At 52.0% G+C, this 22537-nt stretch overlaps 9 protein-coding genes and 1 non-coding gene across 10 annotated transcripts; 5 read left to right on the top strand and 5 right to left on the bottom strand.

The window, feature by feature from the left end:
* Positions 1-208: 208 nt before the first annotated feature.
* BO83DRAFT_425124 (uncharacterized protein) lies at positions 209-798 on the top strand (the record flags this gene model as incomplete). Its single annotated transcript, XM_025535189.1, has 2 exons — positions 209-676; positions 748-798. The coding sequence occupies 2 exons, from the start codon at positions 209-211 to the stop codon at positions 796-798; spliced, it is 519 nt and encodes a 172-aa protein (XP_025390040.1).
* A 4377-nt stretch (positions 799-5175) lies between these two features.
* BO83DRAFT_333981 (ATP-dependent RNA helicase SUV3) lies at positions 5176-7875 on the bottom strand. The gene is made up of 3 exons (XM_025528360.1): positions 7476-7875; positions 6284-7398; positions 5176-6235 (listed from the first exon to the last, which is right to left on the bottom strand). Exons 1-3 carry the CDS (start codon positions 7641-7643, stop codon positions 5254-5256), a joined length of 2265 nt encoding a protein of 754 aa, XP_025390039.1. The 5' UTR covers positions 7644-7875; the 3' UTR covers positions 5176-5253.
* A 241-nt stretch (positions 7876-8116) lies between these two features.
* On the top strand, positions 8117-10918 carry BO83DRAFT_376679 (Sec1 family protein). Its single transcript, XM_025530787.1, has 7 exons — positions 8117-8380; positions 8440-8477; positions 8567-8654; positions 8715-8861; positions 8912-9114; positions 9160-9626; positions 9686-10918. The coding sequence occupies exons 1-7, from the start codon at positions 8347-8349 to the stop codon at positions 10794-10796; spliced, it is 2088 nt and encodes a 695-aa protein (XP_025390038.1). The 5' UTR covers positions 8117-8346; the 3' UTR covers positions 10797-10918.
* On the bottom strand, positions 10812-11915 carry BO83DRAFT_435755 (putative G-patch domain protein). Its single transcript, XM_025535910.1, has one exon. It carries the CDS (start codon positions 11845-11847, stop codon positions 11005-11007), a length of 843 nt encoding a protein of 280 aa, XP_025390037.1. The 5' UTR covers positions 11848-11915; the 3' UTR covers positions 10812-11004.
* Positions 11916-12054: 139 nt separating this feature from the next.
* On the top strand, positions 12055-13579 carry BO83DRAFT_435754 (putative oxidoreductase). Its single transcript, XM_025535909.1, has 2 exons — positions 12055-12291; positions 12375-13579. The coding sequence occupies exons 1-2, from the start codon at positions 12115-12117 to the stop codon at positions 13539-13541; spliced, it is 1344 nt and encodes a 447-aa protein (XP_025390036.1). The 5' UTR covers positions 12055-12114; the 3' UTR covers positions 13542-13579.
* BO83DRAFT_376675 (NAD-dependent epimerase/dehydratase family protein) lies at positions 13575-15304 on the bottom strand. The gene is made up of 4 exons (XM_025530786.1): positions 15127-15304; positions 14823-15057; positions 14260-14716; positions 13575-14204 (listed from the first exon to the last, which is right to left on the bottom strand). The coding sequence occupies exons 1-4, from the start codon at positions 15153-15155 to the stop codon at positions 13810-13812; spliced, it is 1116 nt and encodes a 371-aa protein (XP_025390035.1). The 5' UTR covers positions 15156-15304; the 3' UTR covers positions 13575-13809.
* BO83DRAFT_222587 (uncharacterized protein) lies at positions 14911-15914 on the top strand. The gene has a single exon (XM_025526833.1). It carries the CDS (start codon positions 15183-15185, stop codon positions 15771-15773), a length of 591 nt encoding a protein of 196 aa, XP_025390034.1. The 5' UTR covers positions 14911-15182; the 3' UTR covers positions 15774-15914.
* Positions 15915-16999: 1085 nt separating this feature from the next.
* Positions 17000-17092, top strand: BO83DRAFT_t110. Its single transcript has one exon. It is a non-coding gene; the product is annotated as a tRNA-Gln (tRNA).
* A 145-nt stretch (positions 17093-17237) lies between these two features.
* BO83DRAFT_376674 (cytochrome P450) lies at positions 17238-19135 on the bottom strand. The gene is made up of 5 exons (XM_025530785.1): positions 18871-19135; positions 17963-18819; positions 17798-17908; positions 17574-17740; positions 17238-17521 (listed from the first exon to the last, which is right to left on the bottom strand). The coding sequence occupies exons 1-5, from the start codon at positions 19079-19081 to the stop codon at positions 17350-17352; spliced, it is 1518 nt and encodes a 505-aa protein (XP_025390033.1). The 5' UTR covers positions 19082-19135; the 3' UTR covers positions 17238-17349.
* Positions 19136-20168: 1033 nt separating this feature from the next.
* On the bottom strand, positions 20169-21782 carry BO83DRAFT_308921 (cytochrome P450; the record flags this gene model as incomplete). The annotated part of the gene is made up of 2 exons (XM_025527382.1): positions 20169-20815; positions 20894-21782. The coding sequence occupies 2 exons, from the start codon at positions 21780-21782 to the stop codon at positions 20169-20171; spliced, it is 1536 nt and encodes a 511-aa protein (XP_025390032.1).
* Positions 21783-22537: the final 755 nt, after the last annotated feature.

Raw genomic sequence — 22537 nt, 5'->3', positions numbered from 1 at the left:
GCAGAAGTCTATTCTCATTCTCAAGATAACTGTCACAGATCCCTCAGTCGGCAATGGCGTTTAGCTACCGTCTAAGTACCACGACCACTATACTAGTACTATACCTTCTCCTCCCTCCCACTCCTCTAGACCCCGTAACTATAGTACCGCATACTAGACCTACTATCCTCAAACCAATATCAAATAGCAAGATCATCCATATCATACAATGTCCCCACTCCCAACCTCAACCCCCACCCCCATCACCAAATCCTCCCTCATCGGCGCCTGGACCCTCATCTCCTATATCGCCGAGCCCCCCAATCCCCAGGACAATGACGCTCCTATCCACCACTATCCCATGGGCCCGGACGCCCGCGGTACCCTCGTCTATACCCCAGACGGCCAGGTGACCGTGAGCGTGTTGCCGAAGGTTCCCAAGAAGATGTGGGAGAATCCCAATGATGGGGTGATGTACGCGGGCCGGTACTGGATTGAATACAGTGGTAGTAGCGATGCTGGTGATGTTGGTGATGGGGATGTGAGGCGGCAGCAGCACCGTCGCGCACTGATTGTGCATCATGAGGTCTACATGGCGTCTTCGGTGGAGTTCGAGGGGTCGCAGAAGCGGCAGGCTGTGATTTCTCCCGAGGGGAGGTTGAGGTTGTCCGGGTTGGAGTTGTTGGAGGTGGGGATGGTGAGTTTGTTCTCTTCCTTTGGGGGTGATGGTTGGCTGTTGTTTGCTGATAGTGTTTGGGGTGGTGGTAGGGGCAGAAGATGAAGCCGGTGTTGGTGTGGGAGAGGGTTAGTCGGGCTTGATCCTGGTGATGTGGTGGGGGTAACTGGGTTAAGGGAGGTTATTGACGAGGGGAGGAAGGGAATTGAGTTGGGTGTTAGATATTAGATACTATATCAAACAAGTTGGAAGCAACAATCAGTCTATTTGATACATTCACAAATATCTCATTAGAATACATCTCTAGCCAAGAGTGGAAAAAGCGCGCCATCTGGCGTCGCGTCAAGATTCGTAAGGGGTATGTTTTAAACTACCATATATATGCCCGAAGAATGATTTGAAAAGGAAAAGAAAGATGCAAAAGCAAAAGGAGTGGAATAGATAGCCACGAAAAATCTGAAGATCAACCCCAGGTACCACCTCCTCCACCACGACCCTGCCGTCTCTGTGCGGATAGACGCCAATCATCCTCGCCGGCAAAGCGGTTGTGGAGAGGCTGGATCCGCTCGGCCTTCTTACGCTTCGACAGACGATCGGTGGGTGCCACCTTGAAGAAAGTCGGGGCGGCCTCAACGAGCCACTTGGGTTCGATGGAGGTTGTGCAGTGCATGTACTCCTTCGTTGTAAGAACCAGTGTATGGTAGATGACATGCTCGGACGGTTTGCCAAACAGTGCGGAACTGGGATGCATGTAGACCGGCGTGCCTTCGACAAGAGTCTTGTACCCTTCCTGAGGGTCCTTACGAGCTGCATTCCGGAAGAATCCTGTACAAAGTGCCTGGCGTACTTTGAGGGTGTTCCTTCCACAGGAGACGATCTTGTGGTGGTAGCGATCCATAATGCCAAGCAGCTGCTGACGGACGTCCTGCGCACGGCGGATCTGACGGGCTTGGATGAAGTTCTCGAAGCACCAGGCATTGTTGAAATTGGAGTGTTTCCATCCATTGTAGACGTTGAGAAGAGTCAAGTGGTCGCCGTGGGGATCGTGGAACTTGGCCTTCTTCTGATCTGCCTGCTGCTGCTTCTCCTTGGGACGGTAAAAGACCGACTGAATGGAAAGCATGGCCACAATGCTCAGCATTTCCTCTGAGCATCCCATGTCGACCGATGCGATGAGAACCTTGGCGAGGGCCGGCTCCATGGGGAAGTCTGCCATCTTTCTACCCAAGCGAGTCAAGAGACCCTCGTCATCTAGAGCCGACAGTGCATACAGCTCCTCCAAAGCAGTAAGCATAGTGTTCGTTGGCGGGGGGTCCATGAAGTCGAAGTGCAGCAAATCGTTGATGCCCATCGCCTTGAGCATGAGAATAGTATGCGAAAGGTTCTGGCGTTGAATTTCAGGAATCGTGGTTGGCAACATTTCCGACTGGTACGCGGCTTCAGTGTACAACCGGAAACATTTTCCGGGACCAGTTCTGCCTGCACGACCAGCACGTTGCTTGGCCTGCGCCTGCGAGATGGGCGTGACAACCAAAGAGTCCATACCCAGCTTGGGATCGTAAGCGTTCTGCTTGACGAAACCAGGATCGATGACGTAGTAAATATTGTCGATAGTAATAGACGTCTCAGCAATGTTCGTAGCGATGACAACCTTTCTACCTCCAGGCGGAGCAGGCTCAAAAATCCTACTTTGCATTTCACTCGGAAGAGCAGAGTAGACGGGAAGAATGACCAACTCCGGTACTGTTGACCCTAAAGCCTTCATCCGTTCGTATAGAATCTCGCAGGCAGTATCAATTTCCTCTTGACCTGTCAAAAAGAGCAGAATATCACCCGAGGGCTCTGTCAGGTGAATCTGCATAACTGTAATGAGAGCGGCATCAAGATAGTCGGACTCGGGCTCCTTCGAGTACATGATCTCAACAGGGAATGTACGACCGGGAATGGAGAAGATAGGGCAACCGTTGAAGTACTCAGAGAACTTCTCAGCATCCAGCGTAGCCGAAGTAACAATAAGTCTGAGGTCCGGTCTCCGCTTGATGGTCTTTTTGAGCAATCCAAAGAGAACATCGGTGGCAATGGTTCGTTCGTGAGCCTCGTCAAGCATGATGACAGAATACCTTTTCAAATCTGGGTCCAGGAGGACTTCTCTTTGAAGCATACCATCAGTCATGTACTTGATCTTAGTGTCAGGACTCGTGCAATCTTCGAAACGAATCGTGTATCCGACTTCCGCACCGAGTTTACAGCCGACTTCTTCCGCCACACGTTTAGCAACAGACATGGCTGCTACACGACGAGGCTGCGTACAACCGATAATACCGTTGTTTGCATAACCTCCCTCGGCCAGGTACTGCGTCAGCTGCGTCGTCTTTCCGGACCCAGTATCTCCGACAACAATCAGCAGCTGGTTATCGCGTACAGCATCGAGAAGTTGCTTGCGGAACTTGTAGACCGGAAGACTTTCACGCTGCTGTTTGATAGACATGCTGGTCCGCTTTCCGAAGGACTGGTTCTTGCCCATGGTGACCCGTTTCCACTCGGGAACAGAGTCATCCGGCTTGGACTGCTGAGTACTGCGCAGATCAGCAGCAAACTTCCGCTCTTCAGGCGCAACCATAGGATCCTGCCACTGCGCGTTGAGGTCGACTGCCGCCGCTTGCTCAGCTGCTTTGTCCTGAGCTTCCTGTTGCCTGATGTCTCGTCGCTCCTTGGCCAGATTTGTTCCTGCCATCGCAGCCCGGTTCATAGAGCCATCGGGGGCCTTCACGACCCTGATCGGAGAGAGTTCCAGAGACATCTTAGTTTGACCAGCCAGGAAGGGCGGTTCCTCGTCCTTGACTTCAATATCGACATCCTCCTCTTCCTCAAACGTGCCCTCACCCGTCAAGGTGGCATGGTATTCCTCATCGATGTCAGGATAGTCTGCTGCGGAGACAGCGCCAGATGCAATCAACTGCTTGATCTCCCATCTCTCAGGGGAGGTCATGCGCTTCCTATTCTTCATAGGCTTTCCATCCGACTCTTCGATAACCGGCACTTCAGAACTCAGGTTACCATATCTATCCTTGCCAGTCATGCCGTCAAGACGCTCCATATTTGCGCCAGATGCCAGACGTCGTTGAGGGATCAAATCGAGACCAGTAACCTGATCCACCTCCTTCATTGACAACCCGATTCGAGAGCCTTGAATGCTAACCACCTTGACCTTAACGGGCTGGCCACGCGAAACCAAATCGGAAGGATGATTGACACGCGCTCCCTCCTGCATGGCCGAAACATGTACCAAGCCATCCACCTTGCCCTTCACACCAAGCAAGTTCACGAAAGCGCCAAAGTCCTTCACTCCCGTAACACGACCATCGTAGACCTTGTATAGCACCGGTTGATCATCCAGCTCCACAGGCGGCGGCTTCCGGAAGTACTCGCCATCCTCATCGCGATCCCGGCGACTCCTCCGCTCACTGTGTCCATTGCGATAATCATCCCTGCTGCTGTATTTGCTCTTCGACCGACCAAACTCATCGACCTCATCATCACCGCCCCTCTTGCCATATCGAGGACTTTGCGATCGCGATCGAGACCGGTATCTATCATGGCGTCTGCGTCCACGTCGGTGATCATCGTAATCGGGGCTTCTGCTGCGCTTCCTAGTACTGCCGCGGTCATTCCGTGACGACGACGACTGCGGCGCCGGGGCAGGTTTATCCTGACGCGCTTTACCCGCCAATCCCTCTAGCATAGCAAACGTATCGTCCATAGCATCAGCCTTCGCATCGCCCTCATCGACATTCTCCTCATCCCACTGCTGAACCTTATCCGGCACAGCCAATCCCTTAAACACGCGCGCTTTCTTCTCCAACGCATCCAAAACATCCATATCATCATCGCCGGCCGAGTTATTCGTCGTTTCTGTCTTCTTCGACTTATACTTCGGATGCATCGTAAGCACCAGACGATCGATACTCTCCAGCAAACTCCGAGGAAACTCCGCGCCCATCTCCTCCATACTCTTGCTGAAATCCGCGAATGAGCCACATTTTAGGTGCTGGTCGATCACGAATTCTGCTAACGTCTTGTCGTTGACGCCGAGATGGTTCTGGATTTCGCTCGTTATCCGCGACACGAGCGAAAAGAGCTCCAGCGACTGGAGGTCGTCCATGGCGGATGGAGGGAATGTGGTTGTTGTCGGCCCTAGAGAAATGAGGTGGTATGGATGGATGACTGGAGTAATGATTAGAAGATGTCGCGAGAGAGTGCAAAACACTCCTCTGGTCGCAAAGTGAGGACTTCGTCTTCTCTCCGCGGTTCTCGAACCGGCAAAGCTCACTGGCGCGGAAAATCGTTGTGGCGTTTTCGGGAACCCGCCACCGATAAGATAAGCAGATCTACACTCGCATTGAGCATAACATAGTGTGCAATTCTGTGGGTATATTGCAAGTAATATGATATTTAGAAGTCTATGTCATTGCTCTTATGTTGTACCGTGTATAATGTACTTGGTAGAGAGGACGTCGTGGCGTCTCTGGAGTTGAGTTTTAAGCTATGTACATGACCATCTCAACAAAATAGCTATATTACATGTGTGGATATGGTATCTATGCAGCGCGCGCCTGGGGAGCTTCTCCAGATTCTTCAGACTGCTCTTGTAGCTGTTCTTCCATCTGCTCTTCGTCAGCAGACAAATCAACGGCGGCAGTCTCATCTTCGGTGCCGTATGAGTCAACATCTGCATCGGCGAGCAGCCGTTTCTGCTCTTGAATCTGCTTCTGCAGTGCAATTTGTCGTCGGAGAGAGGCGTCCTTTCTGAGCTTCTTGTTGGCCGAGAATTCAGTCAACGCTCTGACCATCCTCTCCTCCACCAGCTGCTTGACATGGGATGCCAACGTTCTATCCGTGAAAACTCCGCCACACCGGTAACTGAGCCACAGATACAAGATGACCGATTTGTGCAAGGTCTCCAGCTCGTTAAGGTACTCCTTGTTACCGGACACCGGCTCTTCTAAGATCTCAAGGTTGAGCGCCTGGATGTCTAGCAGACGACCATCGGAATGCTCTGCGACGCATTTGATAAAAGCAATGGCAGCGTCGCGGCCTGCGATGAGCCTGGTGTGCATAGGTGAGGCCATGAATGTAAGCTGGTCTGCCGTCCGCAATCCATCGACAGTATCAATGACCTCGGCGTTCTCCAGCTGGTTGCGAGGGTCACACAGGAAAAACAGCGGGTGGACCTGGGAGACCACCATCAAGCGTTTGATCAAGTATTCTAGCGGAACATTGCTCGGGAAGTATGCCGCAACTTTCTGGTAGACTGAGTCGGGAGGAAGGATACCGGCCGACACGAGCGGTGGGGGTTCGCTATCCATTGCCTCGCGAATATAAGGTAAATCAATATCTTCCAAAGAAGTCACATAACCGACGTTGGTGTCTTCCTCGGAGCCGCTATCCTGCTGCTGTTGCGCAGCGGACCTATAACGTCCAGCGCGTCCACCGATCTGCTTGATTTCAGGCACACTAAGTCTCTGAAGGCCTCCGGGAACCCGTTTGATCAACGTTTCGAAAATGATGCGCTTGCAGCTCCTGCTACAGTTAGCCACGGTACATAGACAGTAGGTAGAGGCAGCTTACAAGTTCAGACCCATACCGATGGCGTCACTAGCAACGAGAAAGTCGTAGTCATTGTCGGGGTCGTTGAACAGACTGGCTTGCTGGGTCCGAATTTCAGCCGGCAGACTTCCGTAGACAATGGCTGCCCGCTTTCCAGTATTCTTTTCGATGTCTGCTTTCAATGCATGAATACCGACACGAGAGAATGAAACCAAGCAATCTCCCTTTTGGAGGTTCTTCAGATCACCTTTGAGACTGCGGTTCTGAACCTTCAGCGGGTTCAGTCGCTCATACCGATGGATCTCGAGCTTATCGCCCGTCAAGGCAGCCAGTTCTTTGATCAAAGGCACAGCTCTGACTTCACCGCAAAGATGCAGTTCGGTGGCACGCGCACCGAGCACGGCACGAGTCCAAGCCCACCCACGGTGAGGGTCTGCGATCATTTGGATCTCGTCAACAACACCGACTTCATATTGATCTCCCAAGCTAACCATCTCAACGGTGTTGCTAACAATTCTGGAGGGCTTTCCATCTTCCGGAATCTTCACATCATCACCAGTGATGAGACTGCAGGAGGTTCCATTCGCTTGGAAACGATGGAAAACCTCCTGAGCGAGCAACCTCAAGGGGCCAGCGTAAAAGCCGCGCTTCGATGCTTCCAAACGCTTCAGCGCGTGGTATGTCTTTCCCGAATTCGTTGGTCCCACGTGCAGATGAATCGTTCGCTGCAAAGCGCGCGCTTGCGGATACCACTCCGCCGGGCGTCGCAAATCCGCCACCTTCTTCTGTGCTTCGAGATTGGGAGCTGAGTATCTCGACGTGACATCCTCTGCGTACATGTGAAACTCCAGCTCGTTGATTAAGCCCCGAACACCATTTTGGAGGTAAGATCTATGCAGCGCATCCTTGATGTGGCGTAATGGACCAACACTTTTTCGCTCGTCTAGTTTACATGCGTTCAGCATAGTTCGTTCAAACCGGGCCCAATTAGCCAAAGCTGGGTCATCTTTATCTGTAAGATTTTGCCGGTAGATGCTCAAAGCGTGTGTTACAACGCCCGCGAAATCTTTGGCCGCAAGCGTTTGTCGGGTGTTCCGTTTTGAAGCGAAGGATGGGGGAGCAGATCTCTTGGAAGACTACACGTAGATCAAAAGTCAGCCATTTGAAATCAAAAATATTAAACAAGTGGTGGAGTAGGGTGATGGATATGTACCGTAGCTCCCTCATTTTTCTTTTCCAGGCTTTGTAGATGGCGCTGTTTCTTGGAAGGCCTTACGGATCTCTGCAGCACCGGAGATGTCACAAATGTCCTGACGGGACGTGACACCGACTGGAAGGTGCAGAAGAGGCAATAGTTGCCTCTGCGGCTCCATGACTGCATCCCACCGAGCTGTGCCGGGAGCAATGTCAGGTCGAATAATTGCCGTCGCTATCAAGCTGCGGAGCGGGTTCTGCGGAGATCGGAAGTGTAGTTTAACTGCAGGAGGCGAGAGAGAAGAAAAACGAGGGATTGATTTGGGAGATCCAAAAGGAAACGATACAAGTAACCCCTGACCAGTCAGAGACCAATCACCGCATCGTCCTGCAACCGCGCGCGAGGGAGGGAATAGTTGTTGAAAACCGAAGGATACTACTATCTGGATGGCAATCATTCGCCATCGGCTTTTTCTCGCGGCCTGGGTGCCTGGGTGCCTCATTGCCTGCAGCTGGCGATCGCCGCAGACTAACCGGAACAGGAAGGGGAGGGGTCACACCGCCTGGCGGATTGGGAGATTAGACAGGAAGAATGATGCTTTTGACCCGCTGGGGAGAAAGAGCAGAAAGAGGGTCTCTTCTTGTCTCAGTCTCCAGTCTCGGGGATATCCTGAGTCCCGACTTACGTTTCAAAAAGATAGCCTGCCCGCATCGCTGGTGTCCATCACGGCTGCCCCTGAGTATTGTTCTCCATTACCTCCCCCCTCCATTGCTGGCTCTGGCTGTGCCTTATCTTCCGGTTCCCTCCCTACCGCTCCCCCGTCATTCCCCTCCCCAGCAATCGTGAAGTCGAGTGTCTATGCCCCCGTGAGGGCTGCCGGTCAGCCACAATGAGCTCCTCAATCCTCAACATCCAGCGTGATCGTGAGTATTCCCTGCCTTATACTTATAGTCTATTCATATATTAATTATTCATCCGCTAGTTATTTTGAATACGATCCGTTATGCGGCGGGTAATGAGGTGCGATTGCTTCCCCTCCCCTTCTCCTTACCGTGGATTTGGCCCCCGCTTCGTTTCACCCCGCCGCAGAACTGACACTTTGTCTACAGTGGAAGGTCTTGGTGGTAGACGAGACCAGTCGCAAGCTAATCGACAATGCGGTCAGTGAGGATGATATTCTCAATCTCAATGTCACCAGTAAGTTACCCTCTGTTTATTCCTCGTCGTCCCGGTGCGGCGCTAATGGCCTCCCGCAAGATGTTGAGCAGATCGAGCATCGGCGCTCCCCCAATCCTACGATGGATGCGCTGTATATCCTCTCGCCCCTCCCACACATTGTCGACTGTATTATGGCGGACTTTGAGAGGAAGAGATACCGGAAAGCGTGGTTGGTTTGGACATCATGTCGGGCACCTGCTTCCTCAACGGCCGCTTGGTGCTGACGTCGCTCGCAGTTCTCGATCCGCAACAGCGCGCTAGATTGGACCGTTCCCAGATTGCTCGCGACCAGATCGCCAATGTTCAGATTATGAATGCCGACTATTTCCCCAGGGAATCGCGCCTGATTACCTTCCGAGACCCGTGGAGCTTTCCGGTGTTGTTCCACCCTGGTTGTAATCACTTGATCCGCGCACACTTGGAGGGCTTGGCGCAGAAGGTGAGCTAGACTACCTGTGTAGATGAGCTGGTATTGACTGGATAGGTTGTGTCGCTCTGTGCGAGCTTAGGAGAGTACCCCGTGATCCGGTACTACCGCCCCCGGGCACCAACACACGAGGCCAGCGTACTGTGCTCACACCTGGCGCGGTTCATTCAGAACGAGCTGGATCAGTTTGCGCAATTTCAGCGCGACTTTCCGCCCCCGTCTCCCAGACCGCGCGGAGTGCTGTTGATCGTGGATCGGTCCATGGACCTGGTCGCGCCCTTGCTCCATGAGTTTACATATCAGTCCATGGTGCACGATCTGCTTCCAATCAGCGATGGCGACAAGGTTACTTACAAGACTGTCATCAATGAGGGAAGCCACAACGAGGAAGTCAAGGATATGGAGATCAACGAAGAGGACAGCGTGTGGGTGGAGTATCGCCACATGCATATGAAGGACGTGCTCGGCAAGCTAGGTGAAAACTTTGCCAAGTTCCGAGCTGCCAACCCTCAGTTTGCGGAAGAGTGAGTGACAGCCATTGATGGTCTTTTTTTCTTTTCCCTTCTTACTAACGGCGCTGCAGCAATGATAAAGCGAACGTGAACACTATCAAGGACATGCTGGCGGGTCTGACAGAGTTCCAAAAGGGAAGAGATGCTTATACACTGCATCTTAACATGGCGCAGGAGTGTATGAGTTACTTTCAAAAACACAAGCTCCTTGAAGTGAGCTCGGTTGAACAATGCTTCGCCACCGGCATGGACGAGAACTACAAGAAGGCAAAGAACCTGGCTTCCCAGTTGGTGCAATTGCTAGACGATGATGCGATCAAGCAGCCAGAGCGACTGAGGTTGCTGCTGCTTTACATCATCTACCGGGGAGGCATCCTCGCGGGTGATATCCGGAAGCTCTTGGCACACGCGCAACTTGCACCGCAGGACGGTGAAATTGTAGCCAACCTCGATCTACTTGGAGCCCGTGTGGAGAAGCCTCTGAAGGACGATAAGCCACCCGTCCAGCCGCTGTTCACCAGGAAGGCGCCGTCTGGGCCCATCGACGAAGAGGAAAGTCTCTCGCGCTACGACCTGAACCTCAAGTTGATCTTGGAGGAGCTGGTGCGCGGCACGCTGGACCCTGGGGTCTTCCCGTTCACGCGGCCACACACGGATGCCGACTCGCCGGGACAACAAGAGAGTCTCTCCCAGGCGTCGCTGCGCAGTGCCAAACCGACGTGGGCACGGACGCGGTCTACCGGCGAGCAGCCGAAACAGCGGATCATCGTGTTCATGGCAGGTGGTGCTACATATGGAGAGGCACGCACATGCTACGAGATCTCGCAGTCGTGCGGCAAGGACGTGTTCTTGGCCACATCGCACATGCTGTCCCCCGGATTGTTCCTGCGCCAGGTGGGCGATCTCAGTGTAGACCGACGCCGGCTCGACATTCCCGCCGAACGGCCCAAGCCCACAGCGCCGGCGCATCTCTTCGAGCGGGAAGCTCCACCGCCACCGGCACAGCCTGTGAAGAAGCCAGTCCCGGTGAATCTGAACCCGATGGCACCGACATCCGCGCTGGCGGCGATGTCACTGGGACCGAACGGCAAAGCAACGAACGGAGCAGCGCCGCCTGAGAAGGAGAAGGATAAGAAGGAGAAGAAGGAGAAGAAGGAAAAGAAGCACCGCTTCTTCCGGTAGCCTTGGCCATTCTTTCAACTGAACCAGCCTCGTTCCGCAGCACACCTCCTGCGGACATTAATACTAGCCTCTAGTATCTTCTGTGTATGTAGTGACTATGTATGTACCATGCAAACCAGCAGAACCCTAATACTTATTCGAACTCCTGGGTATATACCAAACCAACCAACGCCCCCATCCCGAAACCAATGATAGAAAGAAACACAATCTACTTCCCATGAAGATACCTCAACACATCCTCATCCTGGAAAAACAACTCCCGTAACCTCTCCCCCTTCTTCCTCTCCTCCAACTGTCCTTTCCTCGCCTCCTTCGCATTCAACACCTTCTTCTTCTGCACCCTCCCCCTCCCACCTTTATCTCCACTCTTATCCTTAACCTCAGGAACAACAGCCCCCAACCCCACCGTATCCTCCTTCACCTTCCCCTTCACCGGCTCCCGTATGCCCTCTCTTCCTTGGGGTCCCAATCCCACCCGCGAATCCGGATCCCAGCCATACGCCTCGAGATAGCGCAGTCCGGGACGCGTGCGATCAAGATGAGACGGCGGATGCGAATGCGGGAGACTCAGTTGATGCGGGAGTGTAGCTTCATGTATATGCCTCCTCCTTCTTTCGCCTGCTCCCCCTGTTCCTCCGTCTGATGTGTCGTGTGTAGGTGTAGTATATGGAAGGTTACACACGGGACAAATCTCAACATCTTCTTCAACTTCCTCCTTCTGCTCACTATATGGTTGTGAACCCGAACCTGGTTCTGACTGCGAGATAGGTTGTGACGGCGATTGTGTAGGAGGAGTAGCGGGATTCGACTTCGACTTCGACTTCGACAGAACAATCGAGAGGTATTTATTCGCTATACTCTGCCCGGTCGAAGTAGAAGGGGTTGCTGGCTCAGAGGATGATACTCGTGTAGTAGAGAGGTGTTGTTCGGAGGAGCGCACGAACGGCACGCGCTTGCGACGGATCCCTGCGCCGAAGACTCGTTGGTCTTGCAGGGGGAGGAAGTATTCGTCATCATCTTCATTGTCTATTTCTCTGTTGTTGGGTGGCATTGTCCATAACCTTTTCTTCTTTTTCTTGGTAGGATAGTGAAATTGTGAAGTTATGAAGAGGAGGGAAGATATGATGGCAAGTGGCAGGCAGCTCGAAGTGGCGGGAGATCGGCCGCTAAGATATGTTCCGTAAGTACGTACGTACTCTCCGAACGGAGTGTCTGGACTTAACTCCGTCAGAACATATCTGTCTCCTCCGTCTGTCTCCTTCCCTCCCCTCCCTTTCACTACTACAACCACAACCACAATAGTGTTGTTCCGGCAAAAATGCCCATCCCCATCATCACAACAGCAATAACAGAAGGCACAAACTCCATCCCACACCTATGGAGCATATTAAAACTTCTCCCCTGGGCGGTCGTCCTCGCGGCCCTGAAATATTATTTCGGGGGTGCTAGAAATACCTCTGAGCGGTTAATGCATTCGAAAGTCGTTATGATTACTGTATCCCTCCGTCTCCCTCATCCCACTCTCTTCCCCAATTTCCCAACCTCACCGCTAACAAGATACCCCTGGGGCATCAATAGGGCGGCACATCCGGCATCGGCGCCCAAGTAACCTCCGCGCTCGCCTCACGCGGCGCCCAAATCATCCTCCTAACACAACACCCAGCCACGGACATCTTCCTCTCCGAATACATCGAGGACCTCCGCCGGAGCACCAACAACCAACTAATCTACGCCGAGCAAGTCGATCTCTCCTCCTTACACTCCATCCGCACCTTCGCCACGAAATGGATCGATAATGTGCCGCCGCGACGCCTGGACATGGTGATCCTGTGCGGGAATGCGGCGCCGCCCGTATCCCAGAAACGGAAGCTCACTGTGGACGGCATCGACGAGGAGTGGATGGTGAATTACCTGGCGAATTTCCATCTGTTGAGTATACTTTCGCCGGCGTTGAGGGCGCAGCCGGCACATCGGGATGTTAGGGTTGTGTTTACGACGTGTTCGAGTTATATCGGGGCCAAGTGGGATTTGAGGAAGGTGGAGGAGGCTGCTGCGGTTACTGCTGCTGTTGCTGCGCAGCAGCAGGGGGATAACGGGGGTAGTAATGGGGATGGGAGGAGAGTTGTGATGAAGAATGGGAAGTTACAACGGGAGAAGGCTAAGCCCAAGGCTAAAAAGGCTACGAAAGGAGTCAGTTTGTACGGACTCAGCAAGCTTTCGCTGATGGTGTTTGCGCAATCGTTCCAGAAACATCTCAATGCGTTCAAGAGGCCGGATAACCAGCCGTGCAGTGCGCGGGTGATTATGGTGGATCCGGGATTTAGTCGGACGCCTGGGATGAGGAGGTGGATGACGGGGGGATCGTTGTGGGGACTGTTTGTGTATCTGGTGACGTGGCCGGTGTGGTGGTTGGTGTTGAAGTCGCCGCAGCAGGGGGCGCAGAGTGTGTTGTATGCGGCGATGGAGGCGGAGTATGGACGTGGGGAAGGGGGGTGGATGATTAAGGAGTGTAAGGAGGTGGATTTGGCGAGGAAGGAGATCAAGGATGAGGAGGCGGGGAAGATGTTGTGGGAGTTTAGTGAGAAGTTGATTGAGGTTAAGGAGAGGGAGTCGGCGGTGCGGAGGGCGTTGGCGAATAAGGAGAAGGAGGTGGCAGAGCAGATGGAGAAGAATAAGGCGTCGGGGTCGTCGTCTGGGGCGAAGGAACAGACGCCGGGGTCGAGGAGGAGTCGGAAGGGGAAATAGGTGTATTTAGGTAAAGTGATTTTATAGATTAGGTAGGGTTGGGTGTACATTATCACATTGATCTGTATTGATAGAGTTACGTGATCCAGGTCTATCCTATCGCTGCATATTGCATGGCGAACTCAGTTACATCAACATCACATCAAGCTCTGCTCTCTAAATACAACAAGGAAAAAGGAAATTCGTCATCCAATTAGCAAGTCCAATCGTGTCTCTATCGATTTTCCTGGCGAGAAAAAGAAATTCTAAGCATATGCGGGGTCATTATTTATTTCTGCAGCTTCTCCAGCAGCTCGGCCGGGGGCTGTTGGCGGTAACCCTGGGGGTTGTTGCGGGTCCACAGCCAGAGGTCCTCGCAGGCCTGCTCGAGGGTGCGCTCGGCCTTCCAGCCCAGCTCGTTGTTGGCGCGCGTGGGGTTGGAGGTCAGGTTGAGCACGTCACCGGCACGGCGGGGAGCAACCTCGTAGGGGAGGTCACGGCCCACGGCCGCCGAAAAGGCACGGATCATCTCGTAGACAGTGCTGCCCTTGCCGGTACCCAAGTTCCAGGCACGGACTCCGGGGTTGTTGGCGCGGAGGTAGTTCAGGGCCTTCAAGTGACCATCTGCCAGGTCGAGAATGTGGATGTAGTCGCGGATGGCGGTTCCGTCGTGGGAGGCGTAGTCTGATGAGTTAGGTTAGATCCTTATTCTCCAATTTCACTATTGAAGGTAACTTACCATCTCCGAACACGAGGAGCTTCTCGCGCTTGCCGGTGGCCACCTGGGCAAGGAGGGGAAGCAGGTTGTAGGGGACACCCTGGGGGTCCTCACCCATGATACCAGAGGGGTGAGCACCGGCGGGGTTGAAGTAGCGGAGCAGAGCACCGTTCCACTTCTGGGCCTCGGCCTCGTTACCGGCCTTGATGGCGTTGTTGCGCTGAGCGTTGATGACATCGGTGATGGCGGTCTCGACGGCGAACTTGGTGTTACCGTAGGGGTTGGTGGGGCCCAGAGGGCACTCCTCCGGGATGGGGATCATATTGGGGAAGCGAGTGGCATCACCGTAGACGGTGGCGGAGGAGGAGAAGACGATGTTGGTGACATTGTGGCGGACCATGGAGCGCAGGAGGCAGATGGTGCCGTAGACGTTGACGTGGTAGTAGTCCAGAGGCTTCTCACCGGACTCACCGACGGCCTGAATACCAGTCAGCTAGAACCTCAATTGATGCGCGAGAGATATGCAGAGAGGTAGATTGACGCATCGAAGCATGCAAAGGTATAGAAAGTAGAGGGAAGCGCACCTTCAGAGCAGCAAAGTGGATGACGCTGTCAATGTCGGGGTGGGCCTCGAAGACACGGTCGAAGCCAGCCTCATCGGTGACATCGAGCTGAGCGAACTCGGCCTTCTTGCCGCTGATCAACTCAATGCGCTTGAGAGCCTCAGCGGAGGAGTTGTAGAGGTTGTCAGCGACGACGACCTTGTAGCCAGCCTCGAGGAGAGCGAGGGTGGTGAAAGAGCCAATGTAGCCCGTTCCACTGTTTGGGGGAAGAATTGCGGGGTCAGCGGGTGTGATGGAGGGACAAAGGCATTGATGGGAAGCTTACCCGGTGACAAGAACTGATCCAGCAGGCATGATGATGGTGTATGATTAGGATAAAGGATGAGAGGGAAAGATAGAGTCGGAGGTAAAGAGGAAGAGAGAGAGAGAGAGAGAGAGAGAGAGAGAGAGAGAGAAGATGAAGAGGGAATTGGAAAGAAGATGAAACGGAAAGGTAAGATGGCGCAAACGGAGATTTGGGGGGGAAGAAAGTCGGGCGGCGGGGACGGGATATTTAAGGGGCGGCCGCAATTGGTAGCTTCCAATGGAGTCACAAGTACTTACTCCGTAGTAATATTCAGGTACAGAGTGAACAAGTTACTGTTTGCCTCTTCTACTGCCTTTTCTGTCTGCCTTCCTCACTCTTCTTCTCTAACAACCCCCTTTTGCGATATTCCCATATTACCATATTCCCACCTGCTGATCAACCAAGACAGTCTACGTAAACGGCCCTCAACCACGGGACGATCCATATTAATTCTCTCCCCCCCGCCATTATTATCCCACATCCCACCACCACCACATCACACCATTTACTTTGCTCATAGTACTTTGTATTCCTGTATGTCTTATGTATCAGTATCACAGCTGCAGATGCATGCATATATGCAACAATACTGCATAACAGTCGGAGTAAAGTTCAGGCCACAATAAAAGAAAAAAGAAGTACTGACTTACGGAGTTTTTCTACCCCTCCAGACCAGATCCAGCCATGTGCATACTGCATATCCATAATAATAATAATATTACCTTGTTTGATCATCATCTTATTCTATTAGCAGTAAGTGTACTTTCCCGTCGGTTAATAAGTGTATTATACAAAGTAGATAGATAGATGAAATAGATAGACCAGAAACTGAAACATACACACGGCCCGAGACAAGTCCGTCCGTCACGGCTAATTGACTTGATTGCACCACACTACCACTATTTACAGTACATATTCCCTGTTCCTTGCAAGGGTGCCATACTAATACAACAATGGTATTATTATGATGGCACCATGCCTATTATTCTCTCAGTATTCTTTTTTCCCTTTTAACCAGCACCAGCACCAGCCAGCTCCAGGAACCAGACTCGGCAGTGGATCCAGTCCCAACTGAAGTTCCCACATCACACCTGGTACTTACTTGCCAAGTTACTTATAGTACTAGTCGTCAAGTGGACCGCTTCCACCCGATCCCAAGGGTCCAATCAATCGTGGGTGGGCTGTCACGCTGCCATTTGCCTCTTTCTCTCTCTCTCTCTCTCTCTCTCTCTGTCCCTCTTTTCTCTCTCCCTGCCTTGTCATAAATCCCATGGTTTGTTAAGGGGCGAAATTATGTTACGGAATTAAGGGAAACGATCTGCTACTGTCAGATTGCTATACCTAATACGTACCTATCTACTTGAGTCTGCTGGTGATGACGATGATGATGATGATGATGATGATCAGGGTAAATGAGGGAGGATCCATGTGCTGATGAGTTATTATTATTATTATTATGTCTGGAACATTTTCAGGGGTAGATGCAATGCAGTGTAGTGTATATTCATTCCCCATTTACTTATGAAGTAAATGATTAATGCTCATGCCGAACAGGTGGTCTTTGTTGGTCTCAATGGTCTGGTCTGGTCCGAGTCCCCACTGGTTTGGTTGGTTGGTTGGTTGGTTGATTAATTGCTAGTAGCTTTCCGGGTAGGATACGTAGTATATTCCTGCGTAGTATGAAGTATCTTAAGTTATAGTCTCTTGTTAAAATTAATTAGAGTATTTGCACAACCTAGTCTACCGAATGTGTCTGAATGATCCCTCACTCCCAAGAGCAAAATAGTGGAGGTTGGAATGAAGTAAAGTGACCTGATGAACCATAAATCGCAGGTGACAACTATCCGCATGCGGTTGTGTGGGGTAGTGGTTATCCCTTCGGATTTTGAGTACTTCTTGTGCTTCGGAAGTTCCGACAACCCCGGTTCGAACCCGGGCACGACCTGATTAATTTATTGCTTTTTGATTCATATTCCTTTTTTGTCTACATCATAGCATGCATGACCTGGAAGGTGAGGATGGTGCTGTTGCTCTGTTACTGTAGATGTGAGATACTTCCTAGTGTTTATGGAAGGTGATCTTTTTAAAATATCAAGATGCTATGGTGATGTACTATATAAATAACTATTGCAGTAAAGTCACTTGTCTGTCAAATTGGCATTTATCCTGGTTTGATCATATTCAATTCATTCAGTTTCTTTGCTACTCCACCATATCAGTCACCTTTGCATACACCCGCACCAACCCCTTCTCCGTACCAGGAACAATCCTATCGCGTGTGATGCGTATACTCTCCGTGCCGGTGCTCTCCACATCAAAGTTGAACCGACGCATCACATGCGCAATGGTCAGGTAGAGCTCGATATATGCCAGACTGTTGAACTCGTTAGTAGCAGACACTGCAACAGCGGTAAGGGCAGACTGACTTCATCCCAATGCAAGCTCGACTCCCCCTCATAAACGATACAATGTATCGTGTTAGATTAACCCCTTCCTCGGCAGCCTTGATCCAGCGCTCCGGATCGAATTTGTCCGGCTCGGGAAAGAGGGACGGGTCGCGATGGACGAACCAAGTTGAAGTGCTCATTGGTGTCTATCAAGTATTGTTAGCTTGTGATGGGTGTTGAGGGCAAAGTGATAGAAAACATACCCCAGGTGGAAGCACATAATCCTTGTACTTTAGTGTTTCAGTTGGTGCCACGCGGGGCAGCCGCATAATCAGCCCATAGGATAATCGTAGAGATTCATTCAGAACGGCCGTCTAGGCGTGGAAATCAGTTAGGATGAAAGTCAGTGTTGCAGGCTCACGACATACCAAGTACGGCAGCTTCTCCAGCTCCGGCCAGGTCGCGATACTGGTGGGTGTGGGCAGGACCTGCTTCAGTTCACTCCGTAGCTTGTCTCGTATGCTTTTGTCTCGCGACACGTAGTAGGTCATGATCATCAAGGTACTCGCGGTCGTTTCTGTGCCTGCACCAAGAAGCAAGAACACCTCGTCCTCAATGCAACGCTGGCTTCTGTCCGCGACTGGTAAGCTGGGGTCCGTCAACCTCTTGAAGATGGTCCGATCGTCCTTCCCCATTGCCTTGGAGGCATCGTGCGTGTTTTCGGATATCGTGCTCAGAATGGAACCCTGGAACTGGAGCATACCGGCCCTGCCGGGGAGACATAGGGCCATCAGATGCAGCGGAATCTTGCGCATGGTTTCCGGCACAAAAGGAAAGAAGCGGTTGAAGTGGCCAAGTCCAGTATTCTCTTCGTTACCTCCGTGGACGTCGCTGCGGAAGTCCTTATCCTCGATGAATCCCCAGAGCTTCCCATAGCAGTAATAGGTGATTACATCTGAAGTCAGCGCGGCATATGCATTGCTCAGATTAACTACACTCTGATCGCGATAGAACCCCTCGAAGCGCCCCATCAGCTTCCCCACCCGCTCCTCGACGAAGGGAGATATGGCAAGGACGGACCGCTTGGAAAAGAAATCATTGAGGATATTGCGACGGAAGCGGTGATGTTCGTGGCCGATCGTACCAATCGTGGAGTAGGGAAGCGCAAATGCGCCGTAGGCCAGAGGGTCCCTATCGCGTTTGCGAGCGCTGGAGGCATAGATCTCATCATAGAAGGCGGGGTCGCTGATATGGACTTCACGGGGGTTGATGCGAACAATTGGGCCTGAGGGAGGAATTAGCCAAGCTTCAGCTGGATGAATTTCTCTGTACCTACCATATCGCTGATGCATTTTCTCGATCTGGAATAGAAACCTTCCATGGCAGATAACATCATAATAGAACTCATATAGATGCGTAACTGCTGTGAGCTTAGGCCCCGGGATTCCAGATAAGGGGTGGAAATAGAGGCGATAGATGGATCGCAGGACGTAGAAGCTTACGATACCGACAAGGGCGAGCCAGATGTGGGAGATATCCAGAGCCATCATGGTGGCTGTATGGAATGCCAGGGCAATTATCTGAAGCTGTGAAACAAAAAGATCTGACATGGGCAGTGATGGTGTAGCGACAATATAAATACTATAAGTACCGACGACATATACCGACCCAACCCTGCTGCATCTGCTCGTAGCGCTGTCGGCCTTGCAGATGGCCAAGGAGGGGAACGGGATGAGAAGCGAGTGGTTCACCAACCACCGATCATGATAACTGCTGGTCTGGGCCTGAGAGGTGCCACAAATGACCTGGAAATATAGCTAGCTTGGAATCTAGAACAAGGCGATGCATTCGCTAAGAAGAAATCCCGCCTATGAATGCGGGAGAGATATATTGGAGGTGATATTGACACGTTCCAGCCTCCCCATCTGGATTTTCTGAGGGTGATGTGTAGTAGTAGTAGCAATACATTCCATCGGTATGATGTAACCGTGAACCGCACCGAGACTTGCAACTGATCATGATTCACTGTAATTTCTCTCCACGCTGAAACGGTGTGGGAGATAGAATATTTCCGGGCCTATAAGGAGCTGTTAGTTACTCGTTACCCAATAACCCCAACTAGGGCGCGGGGTCGCAGCGCTAATGCTGCATCTTTGGCACGTCAGCTATCTGTCTCTTTCAATAGGCTAGTGGAGAGCTACCCATCATGCAGACGATATCACCGTCTGAAGCTACATACCAAATAGTTGGCCAGTTGGAAATACGGGCATGTTTCTGGTCCCGACGAATGATCACGCTTCTGACCTGTCTGCGTATCAATCAGAGCCGAGCTGTACATTCCGGGCATCTCGGTGGGCATTGCGCTACAACCTGTCAGATACTCGCTACAGCTGTTGATCCGTAGTGTAAAGAACACAACCAAAGCTTGAAAGACGCTTGATTGATATTTGGGAATATAAATATAGTTCAATGATATCATGAGACCTCGATCGGGGCGAGACACAACTGAAGTACCAGGGCTTGCTAGTACACATGCTTCAGAAACACTTGGCTAGGAACCACACTGGAATGGGGAATGACCTTGTTTGGAAGCGAACCATGAACTCCCGTCCGAGAAACAATCTAGAAACAACCTCATTTCTGTCGCATCCGAAACTGCAGCACAGGGCCCTCCTTTCCAACCGCGAAATGGTCCTTGATCTTGTATTCTCCTTGGTAGCCGACGCCCAACTGCTCCGTCCCCGGTGCCAGTCGTATATCATACAACCACAATGCCCGGGAAATAATCAGCTCGAGCTCGAGAATGGCTACATTCCGCCCGATGCACGCTCGCGGTCCGATACTAAAAGGTGCGAAGGCCTGCCGCTGCCGACTGAGCACCTCAGCACTCACCCCCTCGCCTTGCTCAGTGCCTTTGCTGTCACACAATAGCCACCGACTTGGATCGTACTCAAAGGGGCGGTCGAAGTGTTCTTCACTGTGGTGCAACGCGTAGGTGGGGACTGCGACAACCGTCCCGGCTGGGAAATGCCACTCTCCTACTCGAAGCCCTCCAGCGAGGACTTCTCGTGGCAGATCAGTAGGTACAGGCGGGCATACACGCATGGTCTCATCAATACAAGCGTGAAGGTAAGCCATCTGCGACAAAGCGGGACCGGCAACGATCGCCTCCAGTGTAGGGAAGACGGCACGAATCTCTGCGCTTAGCCGGGCAAGGATAGCTGGATTATGAGCAAGGTAGTAGAAGATGGCAGTTAATGTTGTATTGGTTGTGTCGTTACCTGATAGTTCAGTCCGTAAGTTCCAGCCAAAGGACAAAGCAGGGCAAAGTCACAGTCGAAACGAGGTTGTGTACATACCGGCTCCTAGCAATGTCATAACCTCTGACATCAGTTCCGCCTCAGAGTAACCCTCATTGGTCTTCGGGTCCCGTGCTTGCTGCAGATAGTAGATGATATCTCGGCGCTGGGTGGACTCTGCGGCCAGCCGAGTCTGTAACTGCTGCCGGGAGAAACCAATCTGTCGCTGGCGATTGGCGACGGTGCCGCGCCGGAGATACTTTTCGAAACCCAGGGAGCGTAGAATAGGCATCTGCCCACAAATGTTCATGATACGGAGGTTCAAGGCCATCAGCGGGAAGAAGAAGTGGTTGGCGTCGCTGAGAGAGGTGTTGAATGTCTTGCCGAAGCAGATCTCCCCAAGTGCATCGAAGATCACACAGGCACTCCAGTGCACCATATCCTTGGGATTTGACCAGCTGCCAGGACTGGAGGGCGCAGAACGTCCCTGCTGACCGGGATGCTGATCAACTAAAGCGACACACCAGTCGCGGATGGCTGACAAGATATGAGGTTCCATCCCACGTAATGCTTGGCTGGAAAAGGCATGAGACATGACACGACGTTTGCGGGCATGTACTGTGCGATCGATGGCAGTGAAGATGCTCACGCCATAAAACATGGTGTACGACTTGGCCTTCTGAACGTTGGCATGAAAGCCGTAGATGGGCTCCAACGCCTTTGCATCGAGAATGGAAACGCGCTGCGGGCCGATTCGCACAACGGGCCCATAGCGATGATGCAGGTGGTATAGGTCCTCATGGCGATCGCCGCGTATGGCGTGAACCACCGAGTAGAGGTTGGTCAGCTTGGCGACAAATGGGCCAGGGTAGGAGGATAGGGGATGGAACCAAACTTGGTAAATGATGTAGCCAACGAGGGCGATGACTACACACCCCAAGAGATCCATGATGGCTGTACTTGTGAAGTCCTGCCAGTGATTCTGGAGGAACCGTGGCACATTTTCCAGCATGATCGATCAAAAGTCAAAGTAAGTAGATCGCTAAGCGAGGGCGTGTATAGTAAGATTGGCTCAAAGATCATCCATCTACTCGACTTCATTTAGCATTCACTGGGCGAGCTCAGAACCCAAGATCGATCTTATATGAGAATTAAACCAGAACGAGAGATGCAAATTGGTTTGTTCACCTTTCAACACTCATCGTTTCTTCCAACGTCGACGTTGAAAGCCACGTTGGTCCATATTGGATCCAATTTTGCGTTCCCAAAGATGATCATCATTATTACTTCTGTCTTATAGGCGGAACTCGAACTTATCTCAAATATTAGGCTTAGCTGACTAGTTAAGTGGATCCGCGTACAGTATAAACGGAGTTGGTGACAATCAAAACCGATCCACGTTTTGTCCCCAAGTAAGTTGCTGTGTGACAGCAACAGCATTAGTGCTGATGGGCTGAACGCGCTTCAGTCGTATTTGCCAACTTTGCAAGGATTATCCTGGAGAGTACAGAGGTCAGGGCATGAGGCAACATGTAGCCTTGCGTTGGTACTGTTGGGGCTGTCACTAAGCTGGCTAGCACAAGGTGACTATGCAATTAGCGTCCAGGGAGAGCCGCTAAGCTCGTGCACGGCGCTTAACCAGCGATGAACAGACTTCTCGGGATAACGATAATTCGCAGGTTCGTCTCTGCACCTGTGATTGTT

This window comes from Aspergillus eucalypticola, assembly GCF_003184535.1.
Source record: "Aspergillus eucalypticola CBS 122712 chromosome Unknown BO83scaffold_7, whole genome shotgun sequence".
Lineage (NCBI taxonomy): Eukaryota > Fungi > Ascomycota > Eurotiomycetes > Eurotiales > Aspergillaceae > Aspergillus > Aspergillus eucalypticola.
This window is presented reverse-complemented; position numbering and strand designations above follow the sequence as displayed.